This window comes from Zootermopsis nevadensis, unplaced genomic scaffold, assembly GCF_977971745.1.
Source record: "Zootermopsis nevadensis isolate Lab colony 2312 unplaced genomic scaffold, Znev_1.0 Znev_ptg000021l, whole genome shotgun sequence".
Classification (NCBI taxonomy): domain Eukaryota; kingdom Metazoa; phylum Arthropoda; class Insecta; order Blattodea; family Termopsidae; genus Zootermopsis; species Zootermopsis nevadensis.
The window spans coordinates 13,741,315-13,761,242 of record NW_028259153.1 but is presented as its reverse complement, the minus strand read 5'-3'; the positions used below and the strand labels follow the sequence as shown (position 1 = coordinate 13,761,242).

Here is a 19,928-nt window from a genome sequence, read left to right as displayed (position 1 = left end):
TTTACAGAGAAGGAATGAACAAGGGGTGAATCTGAAATTAGGGCATCACAAAAATCTAAGAGTATAAACACTACAAGAAAAGTTTGTGAAATTAAATGTATAGTGATTAGATATGCTGCATATGGATGACATGGATTTCAGTTCCAGAAATCATGTTTAATAAATTACCAATGGGGAAAATGAAGTAGGAGGTGGTAATATAAATGGAGTAATGGAAGCAGATGCAAGAGAAGTTTTGAAAGTTAGAAAACAATGGAGAAGACTGCTGCAGGATCACCCACACTGGAAGAAATTTAATGGATGGTGATCACCATCATTCTGACTGAAGAATGTGTATCATTTTTAATCAAGTTTTTACTGTAGCAACCGTTACAGGTCAGTGAATGGTATAAGTCCTCAAATTCATTTTGTTTTAGCAGATCTTGCAAACTGAACAACTAATGGTTTGTTCTTTAGGATATATCCATTTGTTTCTTTACGTGCTGCTTCAGCTTGCTTCATGCTCTGCAGTGTGATGAAAGCCTGCCCTTTCATTCTCCCTTCTGTCATCAGCCGCACATCAAACCTGTGTCATGAAAGAAATCACAAATGAAGATCATTATATTAAAGTAGATGGATGAGTTGATACTTGACCCAAAGACCAACTACTGTGGTTTTCTCAGTCCCTCCAGCCAAATGCCAGGACAGTACCTTAAACTAGGCCACAATAACTTCTACATCCTTTTCAATTCATTCATTACTCATTCTATCATTTGATGCTATATAGTTTGAACTACTGACAGTGTAGCTAAATACACAATATATAAGAGTAATAAGCTCAAACACACAGTAAACCACCAAATTTGTTACCTCTACCTTATAATTTTTGTATGGATTTTTACTGACCCTCTGTCTCCAATAGCACTATAGCTACTGATATTGTCAGAATGACAGTTTCTTGTCCTTGATTCATATAGAACAAATTTAGTGCTGGATGAGAAAATGGTAGAATAATATTAAGCAAGTGGATGTGGAATAGTTTAACGCTGTCTCAGTTTATAATTTGTCATGTATAACTGATTTTTGTTATTTCCACACAGCGTACAATGCATATATGGGAGGTCATGATTATCTGTCCACATGTTTCAATCTCCAAAACTATTACTGGATTTTGATAGGAAAATTAGGTATTATGTATTCTGGGGATAATAATAAAAATAATAGTTGTGCAAGCATTTTTGTTCATTAGTTTAAGAAAAACTTTGTTTCACACAGTGTTCAAATTTAACTTCATCAGTTTTTTCTCATACAAAATGCTGGTAAATATACCACAACTTCTGTTTTAAACACCCCCCCCCCCCCATTTCATGTGATCAAATATCTATTTGACAAAAAGTAACAATGCCTTATTCTGTGCAGTACAATACCTGTTGAGATAGCTTTGCAACAGTTGATTTGTCTCTCTTAAATACATGAAAATTAAGATAAGTGATGTAAGGAAAATAGCATAAACATATCTGGAGCATACTGCATTCCACTGGAATACTCCTTTGCACTTGTGTTTCTTTTTTGTGTAAAACATGCATGCTGTCGATAGTATTCATCAAAAACAAGAATGACTTGTCCTGTCAGAGCTAGTATACACAGTTCACATCTCAAAACTGAAGCATAAATGTGCCAAGTACATATAAATGTGCATGTTCAATAAATTTCTAAAAAATGACCAACTGTTCTTGGTATTACAATTTGTTCACAAGAAAACAAGTTGTTGAATTTAATAAATGGAGAAATCATAAACAGCTATCCTTTACAAAGAAATGTCTTCTTTATATTAATGATATCACAGAGTAAATTCTATTATTACTTACATATTGCCTTGCTCATCATTGTTGGGTATAAGGTAGCGTCGATATATGTAGTGGAGATCACGCTCTGTAACTTGCTTTGACAAGTTCTTTATGTACAGTCGGCATGAGGGGATGCCAGGTTGATAATTTCTGAATACTGGGTGATGTTTCTGGTCTGTAACAAAGACTTCCAGGCAGAACTCATAAAGCCTACTTTCCAACTGCATAGGTTTCCAGTACTTACGCATATATAATCACAGGATCAAAGCTTGCTAAGGACAGTTACTTTTATTATGTGCAGTTGTATGTTAGATTATTATTATTTCCATTCTGTGAACAATTAAACCAAAGTTACATACTCTGTGAGGATCTATTACCATTCATAATTTTATGCCTATAAAGTTCAATTAACATTACTCCTATCTCATAAGTACATGTGTCTGCCATGTTACTACAGAGCGTAAGAAATGAAAAAGAATGAAGTTGAGGTGACCTTCAATGGCTTAATGTTCACACCAAATTTAGTAGTAAATCAGCTGGTTAAAATGTGTAAAGGCAGAGAACACAGCATGGTGATGTTACAAATGTTTCTTTCTGTAAGAAAGGATGTAGGCTAAAAAAATTGTTACATTCATTGCTGAACTGAACTCATAATGGAAGGCAAGATGAAATACATGAAAGAGAGAAAAACACATTAAACAGAAATTACAGCTACTCTGGATCTGCATACTTGTACATTCCATAATATACTTTTTCAGCAGTCCCAAAAGAAACTCAAATGGGGTTCTGCCAGTCTATGGACTGTCAAAACATTTTGAATTAATGGATAGATTCAGTGCATTTCTTTTGATATGTCTTTTCCTACCCTCACTTCTGGCAAAGGTAAAATTTTCTGACTGCTCTAATCATGGTCTGAAGCCCCATTATAACATGCAGGCCCTCTGCTGGCCATTCCTATTTCCTGTAGAGTAGCAGTGTCAACCTTGTGACTTTTTCTACATTAGAAGTTGACTCCACCAGTGTCATCACAGGGAAAGATGCATCAGTGATCATTCATTTATTTGAGACAACCCTCCCATTTCCCCCTTCCAATGTCAATCTTAACTTAACACTTGGTCTTCAAGTTGCCTCAAAAATCAAATGAAAACAAAACATTACACTTGCCTCTAGAAGATATGCGGTTGGCCTCTAGTTCCTCTGCTGTGATGGTGGTCCCTCTTGATGCCTCTTCCTCTGTTATGCCTATGTTCTCATCTGATTTTGCTTTATCAGCATTCTTTGTTACAGGAAACATAAGACCAAAACCACCAGAAGAGCAACTACCCTGTTCATTCACCTTCTCAACATCTCCTACTGCAATTGAAAATTTGACCTCTATTTTGTGCTGAATTGGCTCACAAACAACTTTTTCAAATACTTCTTCTGGCTTTGAAATTTTCACAGCTGGGGTAGTTGCTACATGAACAGGCTTGATGAATTTTGGACGTTTCACTTGTTTTGGTTTGTGGAGCAGAGGCCGTTTGGCAGGAATTATGTCTGTTGGTAAATGCTGCCTTTCTTCATCACTTTCAAGTTCTGATTCCTCTTCTTCAGATGATTCCACTGTCTGAATTGGTTCTGGTGGTACATTATCACTCTCTTCTACCATGTCTGCATGCACAGAGCTAGACAACATCTCTGATTTAGGGAATGGTATAGGCTGGAATGGACATGGTAAATTCATCTTGTTCATGAGATGCAGAACTTGGGTGTAAAATTTTGGAACAGATGCCAAGGTACAAGATATGTTATGAAGAACGGTCATTGTTGGGGGTGGGTACTGGTACTTCAGATGAGAAGGTGGAGGGTTTGTAAAATTCCATGTGGAATTCCAAGCATTCAGCTTTTGCAGAAATGCTTGCAAATGTTTTTGGCTGTTCTCCTTTTCCTCTGTTCTCTCATGGAAACTGCAACATTTTCAATGATTGTCTGTGATTACATTTTAGAGCAGAGGTAAGGTTCTGGATTTGTGTGTCAAGATTTGTCAGAATGACTGCACATTTTTCTACATGCCTTTGTCTACCATTGATGCTATAACTATGGTTCACCAACTGCCACTGTACCTCATCTTGAACCAGATGTATTTAGTCCACATTTTAATATAGGGTAATTTCATGTCTCCCACCTAATGGCAAGGGCTCCACAGTGGAATCTCATTAAAATCTTCAATTTATGTTAAAAGTGAGAGACCAAGATTTACATTTTTAAACAGGAGATGGGAAGAAAAGATTCTGATCTGAATGGAGGCAATCTCTCTGAAAGTAATTTTGACTTGTCATTCTAAAATATTTTATAGCTTTGCTACATTTTCAAAGGATTATGAGTTTGTGGAGAACTACAGTGTGATTTTGAATTTATCTTGGCACTGAGGATAACTCCACGAACAGTTTGTATGATTATTGATAGATGACTGAATCGATAGTAAACGGGTCATAGCTCAATAGGATATAAAGTTCCCACAGTGATGAGAGTGAAGATGTCTTCTGTGTTGTTACGCCATGTAATCTGGTAGAAGTTTAGTGGCATTTCAGAAGTCCTTGCTGCCTCCATCATCAGGGCGCAACCCAGAAGACATCCATCTTCAGACTCTGCTGTGAAAACCTCAAGTCCTACTACTCTTTTCTATGACTAGTCTTCCTAGTTCCTAACCCTTATGGGTTTCCCAGATGGTAGGCAGCAAACCATTATTTTCAACCAATTCAGCCAAACCCATATACAAACAAGATTCAAGTACAAACTCAAATTTTAAAGTAGTACAGAACCAAGGAATCTCCTTGATGTTTCTGCAATATAAACATTGCCTGCTGTCTCCAAACCTAAGGCCTGATAAATTCTACAGAAATATATCAACATACACTGGACTAGATAGGCTATGAAGCTAAAAATAAACTCACTCTAGCTTCTGTACCAGGCTATAATCATGCTCAGCCACTCCTCTGGCATACTCAACACTAAGTGGATACCCCAGAATGTCAAGCTGGTGCAGCCTATGAAGGGCTGCAGTGGCTGCTGCCTCAGATTCAAATCTGAAATATAATAATAAAAGGTAAACTTCCCTGTAAAGCAACAAGTAAGGACCTCCTTTCAAACTATTTCCAAATATACAGGTTGTATATAACATTTATTAAGTCTCAATATATCAACAATTTTTATGAGAAAGATTGACATTCACTTCTGTGAGGTTAATAAAATAAATGAAGGGCTAGGTTTGGATATAAAAGTGTAACAGGAGCCCAAATGTCCCTTATTTAAGAACTTTAAGCTTTTCTGTAGGGAAGTTCTGAAAGAGCATTTGATTGCCCCTTTTCTGATCACTTTAGAAACAATAAAATATAATTATCATTGTTAGTACTGATACTACTACTACAACTACTACTTTTATAACAGGTTCAAAACAAATACTTTTAACTAGTGCAGTAAATTTTTACAACACATTTTTCCAGCAGTCTGTTGGATTACAAAGAAGCATACATGGTATTCTAAATAATAAATTGCCTGGTGTCACCTTGCAAATAAGATGTTACTCTTTTTGATCTTAGACGACAATATTTTAACCTGAACGGCCCCAAAATGCTTTAGAAGTTCTTCTTTCTCATCACTTGTTAAATCTGGAGGCAAATGTCGGACAAGCAATGTAGATGTAGGTTTCATCTTTCTTGTATACTACAAACAAACCACAAATAAGTTATGTCATAATAAAACCAGAGTATTGTAAACTAAGATTACACTATAAAAGTAATTTTCATGAGTTGCTTGTTTCTTTGCGAAATATGACAAGGATTCTGTAGTGCTTTTAAAATTGGGTAAGTTATATTTATTATTTGGAAGGTCGTTTAAATAAAACGTACTTCTTTTTCACTCTGGTTAAATTTGTTATAGGATCATTCCATTCCACTTTTTATACCACAAACTATAGAAAACACACCAGCAGTTCAACACCTACGTCAAAGACCTCATGGCCTACCTCTCCCCTAGGTCTTTACGGGTCTTACACATTGTTTTCTACAGCGAAAACATACTGTGAGCAATGTAACCCTTGCCAAGCAAGCCAGGAAAGGTTTGGAATACATTACACTGAAGTTCCTAACGTGTTCTTTATACGTATTTAAAAGTAGAGAAATATAACGATTACTATTAACAAAACAGTCGATTCAATTGTAAGTTTTGCTTAATCATGAACATTGGCCAAAATTAAACTTTCGCATGATCATAGTTTGCCAACATTCCTATCACAGACATGATTGTGCTACCATCTACGTAGACAAATCACTGAGGTTTACTCACGAATAGTTCGTATGACTATTGATAGATGACAGAACCGATATCATACTGGTCATAGTTCAGTATAAATGAAGTTTCCATGGCGGTGAGTGCAAGATATCTGCTGGGTTAAAGCGCCTTGTAGTCTGGTAGAAGTTAACCAGCGTTTCAGACGTCGTTGCTGCCTCCATCATCAGGGCAATTATGCTTACAGAAGAACATCACGGGAGATGACAAGAACGATGGCGCCTTTACATTTGATAACGTCATCACGTATGCACTGAGAATCATGACATTATTTACAACGACGTTGGTGTTTGCTTTCGAAAGATGTTATAAAGTATGATCTTTGGCAAGACACCAATGGAATAATGTCCACATTTAATTGATTGAAAATCCATTCCGTCATGTTGGTGTTCTTGCATAAAGACCACGATAGTGGCAATGTGATCATATCTCCGCTCATACATGAAAATCATGGATTATGACATTTTTAGCTGCATCTCGTGATTTTGGTTATGCGTCACTTGGTATGACCAAGTGTTGGAAATTGTAAATTATAAGTTTGCAGTTGTTTCTAATGACATAACATGCATACCAAATTTCATGGAAAACCATCCAACCAATCTGAGTTATTAAATGCGTTCCGATAGACAAAATCGTGATGATGTCCCCACCAGCTTCATGCACAGAGGTCATGGGTTATGGCGTTACTATCGGCACACCTCATGACTTCAAAATGTACTATGAACTATAACAAATCAAGGATCATGAGGTTGGAATGGAGAACCTCCATGCTAAATTGTATGAAAAATCCTATAATTTGCGATTCTCACGACCACTGGTATATGGGTGCATGATCTAGACTGACAGACATGGAGATGCAGATATTAACATGTTTTTATTTGAAGCTTAAGCTCAAGAAACGCATAAAAGGAAATTTGTGAAGAAAGGATCTTTTTAAGTGTTTATTTTCTTAACATATGGACGTTTCACGATACAATTACAAAATGTACAAACAGAACACACACCAACATTGCTTCGCTCAAATAAATCTTCTTCATATTCAAGCATCGTGTAACACGTACCTTTACCTTCAGATCGTCTGCTTCATGGTTACTTACATTTAGTAGGTAATAACTGTCAACTGTCAATAAAACTACTTACAAAAGTTACAGAGTATTGACGACATCGATGTTCCTATTTTCCTAATTGGGTACTATCTCTGCACTTTCAACAACTTTGTTCGCGAATTTGGTGCGGTCATCTTATTTCTTAGCTTTCGCCATTGAACCTGTGCCGGCGAGTTCAGTCATACAGGACGTCGTTTGCCGGCTTATTTTGCAAACAGCACAGTCGTGAAATACTTAGAATGTTAGTATCATGACGGAACGAAATAATTCTTAATTAGTTCAGAAACATTAATGTTTAGTCAGATCTGTAGCATTTCCGAACCGTATAATATTGATTCTTTCAATTTGCCTTGACTTTCAGATCCCCGGGTCCTCTTGGAAATACTGGGGTCAGAAAATGTAAGTATGAATTTACTTTTCAGCAAGTGTTCAATTATGCCATGAAAGTGGCATTTATAAGCGTATTTATTAATTTGTTGTATAGGAAGAGTTAATGTGAATGTAAATATAAACTTCAACAATCTACCATTTTGCACGAAACGTCAGTATTTGCATACAGTTCAGCAGAACAAAATTCTGCATGCCCCATAATATCTGTGTCTATTGAGCAACCTTATTATCCATATGTGAATGTAAATATAAACTTCAACAATTTACCATTATGCACGAAACGTCAGTATTTGCATGCAGTTCAGCAGAATAAAATTCTACATGCCCCATAATATCTGTGTCTATTGAGCAACCTTATTATTAATTTACAGGTTCCGTGATCGTGATCAAAATCGTGAACGCAGAGGCAGTTTCCGGGATGACAGACGGGGTAGATTTGGTAGAGGAGGTGGATTTGGCGGTGGCGGCGGCGGAGGGAGTACTTTGAAAGGAAGACAACCTGGGGGACAGCTTCGTAAACCACGATGGGATCTTGGTTCACTGAAACCATTTTCAAAAAACTTCTATATTCCACATCCAGATGTATCAAACAGGTATGTGTTTATAATGAATTCTTCTCAGGCTACCAGCTGTGTAAGGTGACTTATAAAGAAAACGTTCACAGGACGAGGATGGAGAAGGTTCTCGAAACGTTGGTGATTTCTTTATTAAGTCACCTTACACGGCTGGTAGCCCAAGAAGAGTTTTTGCAATTTGTCACCATGAAAGCTTCAGATCATACAAATATGTAATTGTCCAGGTTATGGATGTTTTATGTGTCTAAATGTAAAAGAGTGGAGTTTGTAAAACAGGAATATTCTGGTGAAGAAGTGTCGCTTGTATTAATTCATTCACACTTGTGGATGGTTTCCAGATGTCCTTTATCATTTATAGGAATGATTTGTTGAAGAGGTTTTGGTGTGACAAATAGAGGCCTGCAGCATGACATTGCAATTACAGCAGGTTGCAGCATCATTCATTCACTGATTAAGTTTAAGAGTTTCTTTTTGTTTGCTTAACATATTTAAAATTTATATTTTAGAAAGTTACATATAATAATAATCATTCCTTACAATTCTTCATTACCATTCACCATTGATTTTGATGTTTATTTATTGCAGATGAAAATCTCTTATTGACAGAGATAATTAGTAGTACAGATATTGCATTTCTTGAAGGTATAAATTGATTTCCCATGTTTCACTAAACGTGTTTCAAGTAACATATGTAGATCTCAATAAGAAAAGACTAATTATATGTATGATGATTATTTAGAAATATGATATAGTTATGTTTAAGTTTAATTTAAAACAGGTGTTATATTCGTCTGATAAGGATGAAAATGAAGGTTGTCCATCAACTTCAGTTTGGAGATGGAAGACAAATTTTTTTAATCTTTGACTAATTTTGTAGACAGTTGCAAATGACTTGTCTATAGTATCTTTATTCTATGGACTTTGTGCATATGATGTGTTTTATTTCTCAGGTCCCTGCAAGAGGTAGCAGAGTATAGGTCCAGCATGGAGGTAACAGTAAAAGGAAAAGACATTCCATACCCAATTCAGTATTTTGAGGAGGGCAACTTTCCTGCGTATGTTTTGGATGGCATTCGGTAAGTCAGTGATGAAAAGTTATGTTTTCATGATCTTTGAATGTGAATAAAGTAATATAGGAGTGTCATTTTTTCAGAACAGTTTATAGCACAAGGAAATGTTCTCCATATAAACAGCTTCGTTATTATGCTGACTTAGCTTAGGCTTTGCTTAGATTTTTATATGGTGTGGGAGACATGAAGTCTTCACTTCGACCTATTGTCAAACTTGTATGTCAACAGGAAGGTCTCATTCTGAGCCTGTAATTTTTTCTTCTGAGATAGAGGTCACTGGAGGACTCAGAAATGTCTTTCACTTCACTATTGAAACTATCAGAGCCACTTTAGTTTTCCATAAACACAAAAAACATAATAATTGAAAATAATAACAAGCCAGTACTACATAATATGTATAATCCACAGATATTTGTTGAATCATACTAGATGAAAGTACATTATAGAAGCACTGCAGTGAATAAACGCAGATAACTATAAAAGAAAGAAACCTGCTAGAGGTAGTATCTATCAGGAAACTATTGGGCAATGGTGCTTTCTAGCAAAAAGGGGCTCATTTTATTACTAAGAATGAAAGAAACTGGGATGATAGATCTGTAGCCACAAAATTCTTACTCAACAAAATCTTCTCAGGCATCAAGCCATGTCAGTTGTCAATAAAAGCCAAACATAGCCAACACAGGGTAGTGTATTTACAATAAAATTTTTACCTTTAGTTAATACAGGATTATAAGGGAAATGGTTGACATTTTCTATACTAGAACAAGTTGTAATTTCAGAAAGCAAGGCTTCTCAGCTCCCACTGCCATCCAGGCACAGGGCTGGCCAATAGCTCTTAGTGGGAAAGATATGGTTGGGATAGCACAGACAGGATCTGGGAAGACACTTGCTGTAAGTACACACATACCATGTAAAATATGAAGTTTTCATGGTGACTGAATGATGTGTTCTTGAGAATTTAAATGTGTTGATACTTATATACTTTTGTGAGTCCTTGTTCTTACTTGAGCCTTTGGCATTTCACTCGTTAAACTATTTGATCTTCAACAATTTCCTATTTTATTCAATTACTCTCATTGTCAGTTTTTTGGCTTCTTAGTTTGCTGGACTTTGGTTTTACATTACTTCCATCATAGGTGCCTAACTTTTATATTTGTTTTATACTTGTTTGGAAAATATTTTTCTTTTTACGTCCCACGGATGTATGTTGTGGTGATTGGCTTATATTCTGGGACTTTCACTTTTTGCCTTGTCCGGAAATAGGGATTAGCTCTATCGATTGGGCCCAAAGAGTCGGTATACCTGAAGACGGAGATAAAGCCCCATCTCTGAAACGTCATTCAATTTCATCATTTTATTAGACGATGGAAAACTTCCAAAAAACTTTTTATTTAAATAACACACCATTGTCACAAACTTTTAGATTTGTTGATACTATATAAAACTTTGACGTGATGCATATTGAATCATAGCTTTGCTCTACAGTACATCTTACCTGCAATTGTGCACATCAACAATCAGCCCCCTCTGGCGAATGGAGATGGTCCTATTACACTGATCCTTGCTCCGACCAGGGAGCTAGCACAGCAGATACAACAAGTTGCCACTGACTTTGGGGCATCCTCATCTGTCAGAAACACATGCGTCTTTGGAGGAGCTCCAAAAGGACCACAGGTAACTTTATTTTAAACTATATACACTGTGTATGAAGGTTTTAGTTTTTATGTTTGGGGTAAAATTGAATATGCAACTTAACATTCTCAGCATTTATACCGTCTTTTAAAGAAATATACCTTCACATATCCTCAAAGTTTTTGTTGTCAGATAAGCATGCAAGTCTACCGGTATCAAAAATAAGTTCATAAAATAGTGTGTGAATCTGTGTAAAGAGATGCCTCTGTCATTCTTGTTGATGAATTGTCATAATCATTATACTTCTCAGTATTGTGCTGAGTTGTTCTGTTACAGATATTACAGAACACCTTTATAGAGATTTTCCTAAGCACCTTCTTTATAATAATTTCTTGTATGGTGCTGGAATCTGTGAGTCGGATTACCAAGATTCAGTTCTTCCTGATGAGTCAGGAGTATTTCTCTTCACCACAGCCACTTCCCCAATGGATACCTGGGGTCTTTAGCTGGGAATAAAGTGGCCAGATCATGAAAGTGACCATACATATCTCCACATAATGCTGAGGTTATGAGTGTTTGTGCTTAAGCACAGGTACTACTTTATTTTCCTTTTCTGTGGTCTCAATCTGCATCTGTTTTTGTATTTGAAGGCACGAGATTTGGAGCGAGGCGTGGAGATATGTATTGCAACCCCAGGCCGTCTGATTGACTTTTTAGAGAGAGGAACAACAAACTTGAAGCGTTGTACTTACCTTGTCCTAGATGAAGCAGACAGGATGCTTGACATGGGTTTTGAACCACAGATACGCAAGATCATTGAGCAGATTAGGGTAAGTGTCTTTGCAGTGCAGTCATGGCTTCAGGAAGCTTGATTATTAACATAATAACTGCTGGAAAGCAACTGTCTAGACAGATTTTTATGAATTTTTTCAGTCCTAGATAAAGGCTTTAGTACTGCATTGAAATATGCTTTAACTGCATCCTTCCCATAATCTTTATTCCATACAGTACTTAATAAACTGTGTACTGGACAGAGCTTTAAATGAACTAAGAGTAAAGAAGAAATCACGTTCATGTGTTTTTATATAATGTGATGTACATGTGCTGGATGTTACAGCCTGATCGACAGGTGCTGATGTGGTCTGCCACATGGCCTAAGGAAGTACAGAGTCTAGCAGAGGATTTCTTGACAGACTATGTACAACTGAATATTGGCTCTTTGACTCTCGCAGCCAATCACAACATCTTGCAGATTGTGGATGTGTGTCAGGAGCATGAGAAGGAGATGAAGTGAGTCATCAGTTTTGTAAACTTTATTGCTGTTTCATACTTCATTGCTATCTATTTACATAATGTGCACTGTTTTATGTATTACGTAATTCCTCTCTGATACTTTCACACTGTCTCTGATCTTAAAATGTAACTTCTGTAACTTTGATGATAATTATTTTAACAGCTTCAGTTAATCTTTTTTCATTTGTTTTATTGTACAAAATTCAAATTTGCAATGGAAGAACAGACCTTGCCATTGTTATGAATTAAAAACATCAAATTCTTATTTTGTTAAATTCTTCTGATCGGTTAGTGTGCTCATCAAGTGTGTTCTGAATAGGTCAGTCTGAACATGAAATTTGTATATAAAATATTATGGGAACATCAAACAAAAATAACAGTTAATAGATATGTGTGATAACCTTTGGGAAAGTCAAGGCATTTGAATTATTAAGAGGTTCATATATAGTTGAGTGGTCAGCTTCATGCTCCAGCTGCTTTACTTCTTGAGAAAGATCCCATTGTACCCATTGAATAGGAGACTGGTTGGGACATTGAGCAATCTGGCTTATAACAGTTTTGTTAGTTCCACCTTTTTGGCTTGTGATGACCTTGTATGGTGGCATCTGTGTTTGTGTTTACAGACTCCGACGTTTGCTACAGGAGATTGGCTCAGAGAAAGAGAACAAGACTATTATATTTGTAGAGACAAAGAGGAAGGTGGATGAAATCACCAGGAACATTCGTCGTGATGGGTTTGTATTATGATAATTTGTGATGTTAGTAGGATTTGAGGTTCTCACAGCGATGAGTACAAAGATGGCTGTCTTCTGGGTTGCAACACTGTGTAATCTGGTAGAAGTTTACTGGTGTTTTAGAGGTCTTTGCTTCCTCCATAATTTGCCCTGTTGATGGAGGCAGCAGGGATTTCTGAAATGTTGGTAAACTTTTACCAGATTATGCAGCATTACAACACAGAAGACAGTTATCTTGTGATAGTAGCATTATACTAGTACAGGGGCATTTTGCTTCTGTTTCTCTGTAAAGAGTTTTGGAGGTCCTTGGGTTTGAGATTGCTTGTTTAATGAGGTCCATTTTCATTGTCAGTCATATGTGTTAGAACATAATTTTTACATTTATATTAATTGCTGATGGTGTTTAGAAAGTATTCTTGGAGAGAGAAAGAGGTGAAATGGGGAAATAATGGGGAATTATTATGTGTAAGGGGTTCCTTAAATGTGTGTTTCAGATGGTCTGCAATGAGCATACATGGGGACAAGACCCAACAAGAACGAGATCACGTGTTGCAAGGTACATACTAGAACACTTATTGTCTAGATTTATTGCATCAAATATTATGGTATTGTGCTGGAAGTTAACAGTTCATATCATGTACAGACAATTGGCTAGTGGTTGTTTCCATCAAAATAGTTCTCTTAATGCATTTGAAGATTGTAATTTTATTTATTCTTTTTAGAATTCCGATCAGGCAGAGCTCCAATTTTGGTTGCAACTGATGTGGCTGCTCGAGGTTTGGGTGAGTTCTTTAACATAAATGTTGCATTTGTTGGAAACTGGCAGGTGTCCCACATGACAGGTTCTATCCAGACTGAATGACAGACAGTGTCAGTCAGGTCCACATATTTTTAAAATATTAGGCAGCTTTAGTATTCATAAAATTGTCATCACAATCCATTGGAGTAAACAAGAGATTATGTTTTGCTTTCAACTTTAAAGATTGTGTTTTGATTTTACTTTAGTGTATTGAGGAATTCAAATATATTGGATTGGCTATAAGATTGTTAGTGCTCACTCTCTTATAATATAAAAACACATGTACTTTCACAATACTGCATCGTAACTTACTGATGATGGTGTGTCAGTCATGGGTAGGAGGGGGAAAATTCAATCTTTACTTCTCTTGTAATATGCCACATTTCCCAACCACAAATCATATTTGTATAAAGTGAAGCTTTCATGATGACCGAAGTTGATGAATGGTGAATCAACCATATCTTCCGCAGAAGATATGGTTTTTTCACCATTCAGTAACATGACGTGGTTTGTAACCCAAGAGTTTTCATCAGCAAATCATATTGTATGGGGGATGCCATGAGAAACAGACTGGTAGAGACTGCATATATGAAGGAGGGCTGTGCTTCTTGTTCATGTGACAGTGTTTAGTTTTACAAACTTTTCAACAAAGTACTGCCACTTTCACATAATAGTCACAATTCTTGTCATTTCTCTAAAATTCTGTACCTTTCAAACCAGTTTGTTGTGTCATTGATGAATTACTTGTTTTGACAACACCAGCAACCTGGTTTAAAAAAGTACAGCAGTGTAATGAAGTGACATTAACTGTGAATTTGTTGTGCGAAAGTCACAGTATTGTGATGAAAAGTTGATTAAAAACATAATAGGATACTCCATTACAGAATTTGGTTTGGAAGGTTTTTCAGTAACAAGTAAGACATAGATTGTGCAGAAATAATTCACTAAAGTGAATAATATACTCTTGTATAATCCAATAAATAATGGAGATTAATATTAAGAACAGTTTTAGAATTCCTCCTGAATGCCCTTTATGTTATGTACCTTGTATGTTCCAAGTGGGAAAGTGCAAAGTGTGTTGCAAGGCTGCTTCTGTAATGCTGTATTTGGTTATATTACCAGCATTCCCATAAAATGCTACTTAAAATCTGTATGCATGAAAGTATAACATATTTTTTCTAAAAGTTTCCTCCTAAGATCTGGATGCATCTTCATGTGCATTCAAATATGTATCTCTCCATTTCTGATTAACTTAATCAGTGTTAGATTCATATATAAATATTAAAACTGTGCATATTGTTGAAAGATAACAAAGAATTCATTTGGAAACTGTATATGAAATGGAATACAGTAACAGTTTGGCATGTCTGCAAGAATTTGCCTTTTGTGAATGGCACCAGTGATGTCACAATTGGGGTCACTGAACTCTTCATGTGTGGGGGTTAGGATTATCATGGAGGATTCTCCCATATGATTGTGCTGCTGGCTGCATATTCCCAATGTAACCATGGTGACCAAGGTATTGTCTAAATTGTGTAAATCCAGATTACATGCAGTCATGAGAAGTATGCTTTGTTTTAGTCCAGTTGTTTAGTTTCATTTATTTATGTCAAGTTTAAAGATGCATAAGACAAGTCGGAGTTGTTCAGTGTGTTTTGAATATTCATAAATGTGGTACAGGGGTTGTCATATCAGTATTATTCCATAATGCAGCCTTAAGGCACTGCAATGTGCAGTTGGCAGCCCTGATCTTATGTGTGTACCTTGTCTTTCCCTGCATGTTAATTGATCAGTCTGGTTCTTCTCTTTTTTTCAGAGGCACATGCGAGATAAAATAAACGTGCAACAAGCATTGCATGTCTGGCATTGCCTCTGATTTGGTTCCGTTTGTCCGGCGCTTGCTTTGAAGCCTGGAGAACGTAGGTCGCCCCAAAATCGCCCGGGCCTTTTGGGTGTGAGCCTGTTTCCTGTCGTGGGAAGCCTTACTGCCTCTTTCCAGATGTTTAGAAGAGACTTATCTGATAACCCTAACAAATTATGTTAATGATAGTAGTTTTAGCCTGCTGTGCCATTTCATGTAAGGTGGGTGCCATGTTATCTTTGTTTGGAAACGCTCCCCTCAAAAACAAACTTGCATGTGGAGGAAATCTAACACTTCCTTTACTTCTGCCAACTGATTAGACATTTTAATTCTGGGATAATTTTTTACCACATTCGATTTATCATCACAAAATTTACATTATTTTTTAATATACACAAGAAGCAGAACAAAATTATGGAAAATAACTTTCTGTCAAGGTAGATGCCAAAGTAATCATATGAAATATATTCTGTTTAGTCAGATGACTCCCAGAAGTAAAGGAATGGTTAATTTGAATTCCATTCTGAAGTAATTTAGTAACAGAGTTTTCGTATATTATATTTTAATAATTAATGTGAATGTGTAACCACTTCCATGGTACCAAGCATTTTAATTGCAGACGTGGAAGATGTGAAGTTTGTGATCAACTTTGATTATCCTTCATCTTCTGAGGATTACATTCATCGCATTGGACGTACGGGGCGCAGCCACCAGACAGGAACAGCTTATGCATTTTTCACACCACATAACATGAAGCATGCCAATGACTTGATTTTAGTTCTGCGAGAAGCAAATCAAGTAGTGAATCCAAAACTGAGTGAGATGGCAGAAATGGCAAAATCTGGTGCCTTTGGTGGCAGGGGAGGTAAGTGCATGTTAGTGTTTTGTTAAAAATCTCGGATCCAGAGACTCCTATTTATACATTGATCATCTCTTGGAAACCTCAATCCCCCAAGAGATTCACACGGACTTTCATGTCCTCAAGCTGATTGATATTCTATTAATATAATGAGTCTTTATACGATAAAATTGGTGTGGAACTTGGTCTCTCAATTTGAAAGAAGAACATGGAAGTAACTATTGTTAACATTATTATGCGGATAAACTGAAGGAGAATGAGGTATGTTGAACCTATAGTACACATGGGTGAAATGAGAGATGTATACATAATATTGGTTGGAAAACTAAAAGGTAAGAAACCAGTAAAAACTATTTCTTAGAATTTAAAATCTTTTGAGGTGTGTAGGATATATTCTTGGTCCTTTTCTATTACAATGATAGTTCGCAGTTCTGGCTTGTTTCTCAAATACTTGCTCCTACTGCAGTGCACATACTTCTGTATCCACCAATTAGAATATAAAAGTTTTCTACAGCATCAAAATTTAGTACTGTAAATGTGAGACCCGTTTCAATTGTACATCAGTTTCAATGAAAATGGTGACTGTCAGTTTCTCCTAAATGTAAGCATACTGGCCCACCATAACACAGTGATATCGCTTGAAGCGTAGATCTTGAAAACACAGTGAATACATAAGATTTCAATGTATAGTGCAGAGATACTTTATGTTACAGGGGGACGCAGCCGTTGGGGTGGCAGCAACAGTGGTGGGGGTAGTGGTGCAAGTCATGGTGGTGGTGGTGGTAGTCATGGCAGTAATAGTGGTGGAGGTGGTCGAGGTGGTGCAGGCAGTCATGGTAATTTGGGTGGAAGGGGTGGTCGAGGAGGTGATAGGGATCGTGGAAGTAGAAGTGGCACCCGTTGGATTCAGGGCTCTGGGGGGAAGTCTTCAGGAAACTCACGTTTCTCTGGCCAACCTTCACGCAATTTTAGTACTCAAGGAGGTTCTTCAGTGGGAGGATATGGAGTTGGATATGGACAGATGTCCTCTGGTTACAGCAGCGCTGCTGGCAAAGGCAGCATTACTTCAATTGGTGGCACAAAGCCAGGACCACCTCCACTACTAGGTGGGAACAATAAGTATTTCCAACCACCAATGCCGCCACAAGTCACAGCTCCTCGTTTTAGTTCGCAGCCACCCCCACCCCCTCCTTATAATGATGGTTACCAGTACCAGCAGCAGCAGCAACCTTCCCTGATGGGTGGGAACTATGGCTTCAATCATGTGACAGCTAAGAACTAAAGAAGATTGTTTTATTTATTGTTAGTTAGTTAGAAGTGCTCTGGATGAATTTACATTTTATTTATAAGACAGAAGTTGCACATTTCCGTATCAGTATTCTGTTTGTTTTGTTGTTTCTCACCAGGTGAGGAATTTATTGCATAGTTCCTTATTATTCTGTGCTTTGTAGAGATGTCTTCTGTGATATGACAAGTCCAGGTTGGACAGTAAGCACTCTTAAGGCTGTGGTGGAGAGGAAGAATTTCTGTGATATGGGAAGAATGTAAGGGCAGGTGGTTTCCCAAGTAATAGTATGGCTATTTTATAATGCAACAGCATTTGTTTCTCTAGTATATTCACATATTTTCTCATAGGGTTTCTGGAGATTTCATTGAGTCTCACATTGTCTGTGATTTACTGTATTTAGTTTATATATTTTGCTTTGTTGGAAATGATAATTATTGCTCTCTTCAATTTTATTTAGAATCCAAAGGAAGATGATGTTCTGTTTTATGTAAAGTACATGTGATATGTGACCTTTTCTTTATGTATGTAATGATGCTGCATACCCTGCAGCTTGATACGCAAACTGCACCCATATGCTGTGTAGCTAGCTGTAAAGTAACAGTATTATATTAAAGGATTTACCAAAACTATAATTAGTTTTGTCAACTAAGACCCAACCCGGAGGATATTGAAATGGATTATACGAGGCGCATCCTCAAAGTAAGTTTCCCTGGGGCCGTTTACAGAAACAAAACACAATTTCATGGAAATATTTATTGCAACAGATACAGCAAGTGTCCAGCTATTTTTCAACATATTCGCCACCAGAATTGAGACATTGGTCATACCGTGGGACCAACTTTTGAATACCTGTGTCGTAGAAGTCTGCCGCCTGGGATTGGAACCACTGTGTGACAACCATCTCCGCCTCTCTGTCATTCTCAAAACGCTGACGCTGACCGGACAGGAATTTCTTGAGGTGTAGGAAAAGATGGAAATCACTGGGAGCGAGGTCCGGGCTGTAGGGTGAATGATTAAACACCTCCCAGCTGAACTCCTGCAGGAGACTTGCTGTCCGTCGAGCTGTGTGCGGCCTAGCGTTATCACTGACCGCACTTCACAGTCGGCGGGAGCTGGAATAAGAACCTCCATCTTCAACAGCTGCAACGATGCTACTGTGAGAACGCGGGAGGTGCCATTAGTGCATGCGCCATGCTACGTCATTGCTCTATCACGTACGCACAGTCGCTTCGCGCAATATAAGGTTTGCTAGCTGTGGGACGAGTGGGAAACTTACTTTGAGGACGCGCCTCGTAGTATATGAATCACACACAACAATAATATTACAAATCAGCTATGTACAAATTCCACTGTAGATTGATTAGAATGATACATTGGCTACATGTTTCAACTTTGTATTGCCGTCTTGAGACTCACAGTATTGTCACATATATAATGTAAGCTGAAACATAAAAAATACTATGTCCATCTTTCATTGGAGTAGTATATCATATTAATACAAAATAAAATCCTTGTCAGTGCATGGAGTGCAAAAATACATAAAATAGGGACAGCATATACACACATTCTGTTAGATGCTATTTTAGTACATTACACACATTGTAATGGCACACCTACTTCCATTGATGTGATTTAATGCAGGGTATGATAACAGTTTTGTAATGTTTGTTGTGTAGAAAAGATATTACACAGTTCAGATATGCTGAGCATGAAATGAGACTTTCTGCCAGCATCTAAACAATTAAAACAAGTTATTTTTATACATGGTATTTATTAATGTTTGTATCAGACATAACTAATACAGAACAACAATGAAGATTCTAACAAAATGGAAGGTTAGAAGAACACAATTTTTTTTATTAAAAATTACACTGATAGTGAGACTACACTGCTTTTATACCATAAGTTTCTCACACAGAAAGGCTGGTTTCCAGTATGATACAAGAGAATTGGTAAAGTAGAATTTGATTCCTGGTACTGAAATGTGAGCCTGTTATTGATCACAGATAATACCAACTTCTGGACACATTCAGCCTCTTTCAAATTGAGTTCTTTTTTTTTCCATGTAGGATATTGATCCGTGCATGAAATAATGACATATTTTAAGTACAGGTAACCCTCGATTTGCGCCGATTCAGAATAACGCCGATTTTGAAACCAGCAAGTCAA

The 19,928-nt window shown here is 37.0% G+C and overlaps 2 protein-coding genes across 8 annotated transcripts; one reads left to right on the top strand and one right to left on the bottom strand.

Annotated features, from left to right (window-relative positions):
* Positions 1 to 336: 336 nt before the first annotated feature.
* LOC110831614 (RNA-binding region-containing protein 3) lies at positions 337 to 6,281 on the bottom strand. Of its 5 annotated transcripts, none has more exons than XM_022067813.2 (6): positions 6,150 to 6,281; positions 5,371 to 5,528; positions 4,760 to 4,891; positions 2,991 to 3,772; positions 1,848 to 2,013; positions 337 to 565 (listed from the first exon to the last, which is right to left on the bottom strand). In XM_022067813.2, the coding sequence occupies exons 2-6, from the start codon at positions 5,514 to 5,516 to the stop codon at positions 403 to 405; spliced, it is 1,389 nt and encodes a 462-aa protein (XP_021923505.1). In that variant the 5' UTR covers positions 5,517 to 5,528; positions 6,150 to 6,281; the 3' UTR covers positions 337 to 402. The 5 variants fall into 5 exon arrangements, with proteins under 5 accessions (XP_021923505.1, XP_021923504.1, XP_021923506.1 ...); XM_022067812.2 differs by lacking the exon at positions 6,150 to 6,281 and adding an exon at positions 5,791 to 6,105; XM_022067814.2 differs by lacking the exon at positions 6,150 to 6,281 and adding an exon at positions 5,830 to 6,105.
* Positions 6,282 to 6,298: 17 nt separating this feature from the next.
* Positions 6,299 to 18,391, top strand: LOC110831613 (uncharacterized). Of its 3 annotated transcripts, none has more exons than XM_022067810.2 (13): positions 6,299 to 6,398; positions 7,620 to 7,657; positions 8,020 to 8,241; positions 9,174 to 9,299; positions 10,073 to 10,184; positions 10,779 to 10,967; positions 11,576 to 11,755; positions 12,043 to 12,215; positions 12,842 to 12,952; positions 13,447 to 13,508; positions 13,675 to 13,734; positions 16,232 to 16,477; positions 17,185 to 18,391. In XM_022067810.2, coding segments are annotated over exons 2-13 (2,052 nt in total). In that variant the 5' UTR covers positions 6,299 to 6,398; positions 7,620 to 7,655; the 3' UTR covers positions 17,754 to 18,391. The 3 variants fall into 3 exon arrangements, with proteins under 3 accessions (XP_021923502.1, XP_021923501.1, XP_021923499.1); XM_022067809.2 differs by lacking the exon at positions 6,299 to 6,398 and adding an exon at positions 6,451 to 7,258; XM_022067807.2 differs by lacking the exon at positions 6,299 to 6,398 and adding an exon at positions 7,271 to 7,499.
* Positions 18,392 to 19,928: the final 1,537 nt, after the last annotated feature.

Bases quoted from the DNA above. Each gene is read 5' to 3' on its own strand.
- LOC110831614 (XM_022067813.2), bottom strand. From the start codon at position 5,516: ATGAAACCTACATCTACATTGCTTGTCCGACATTTGCCTCCAGATTTA. The intron at 3,773-4,759 runs GTGAGTTTATTT...AAAATGTTGCAG, and splicing joins AGCCTGGTACAGAAGCTAGA to TTTCCATGAGAGAACAGAGG. The intron at 566-1,847 runs GTAAGTAATAAT...TTCATGACACAG, and splicing joins AATGATGAGCAAGGCAATAT to GTTTGATGTGCGGCTGATGA.
- LOC110831613 (XM_022067810.2), top strand. The intron at 13,509-13,674 runs GTACATACTAGA...TATTCTTTTTAG, and splicing joins ACGAGATCACGTGTTGCAAG to AATTCCGATCAGGCAGAGCT. The intron at 13,735-16,231 runs GTGAGTTCTTTA...TTTTAATTGCAG, and splicing joins TGTGGCTGCTCGAGGTTTGG to ACGTGGAAGATGTGAAGTTT.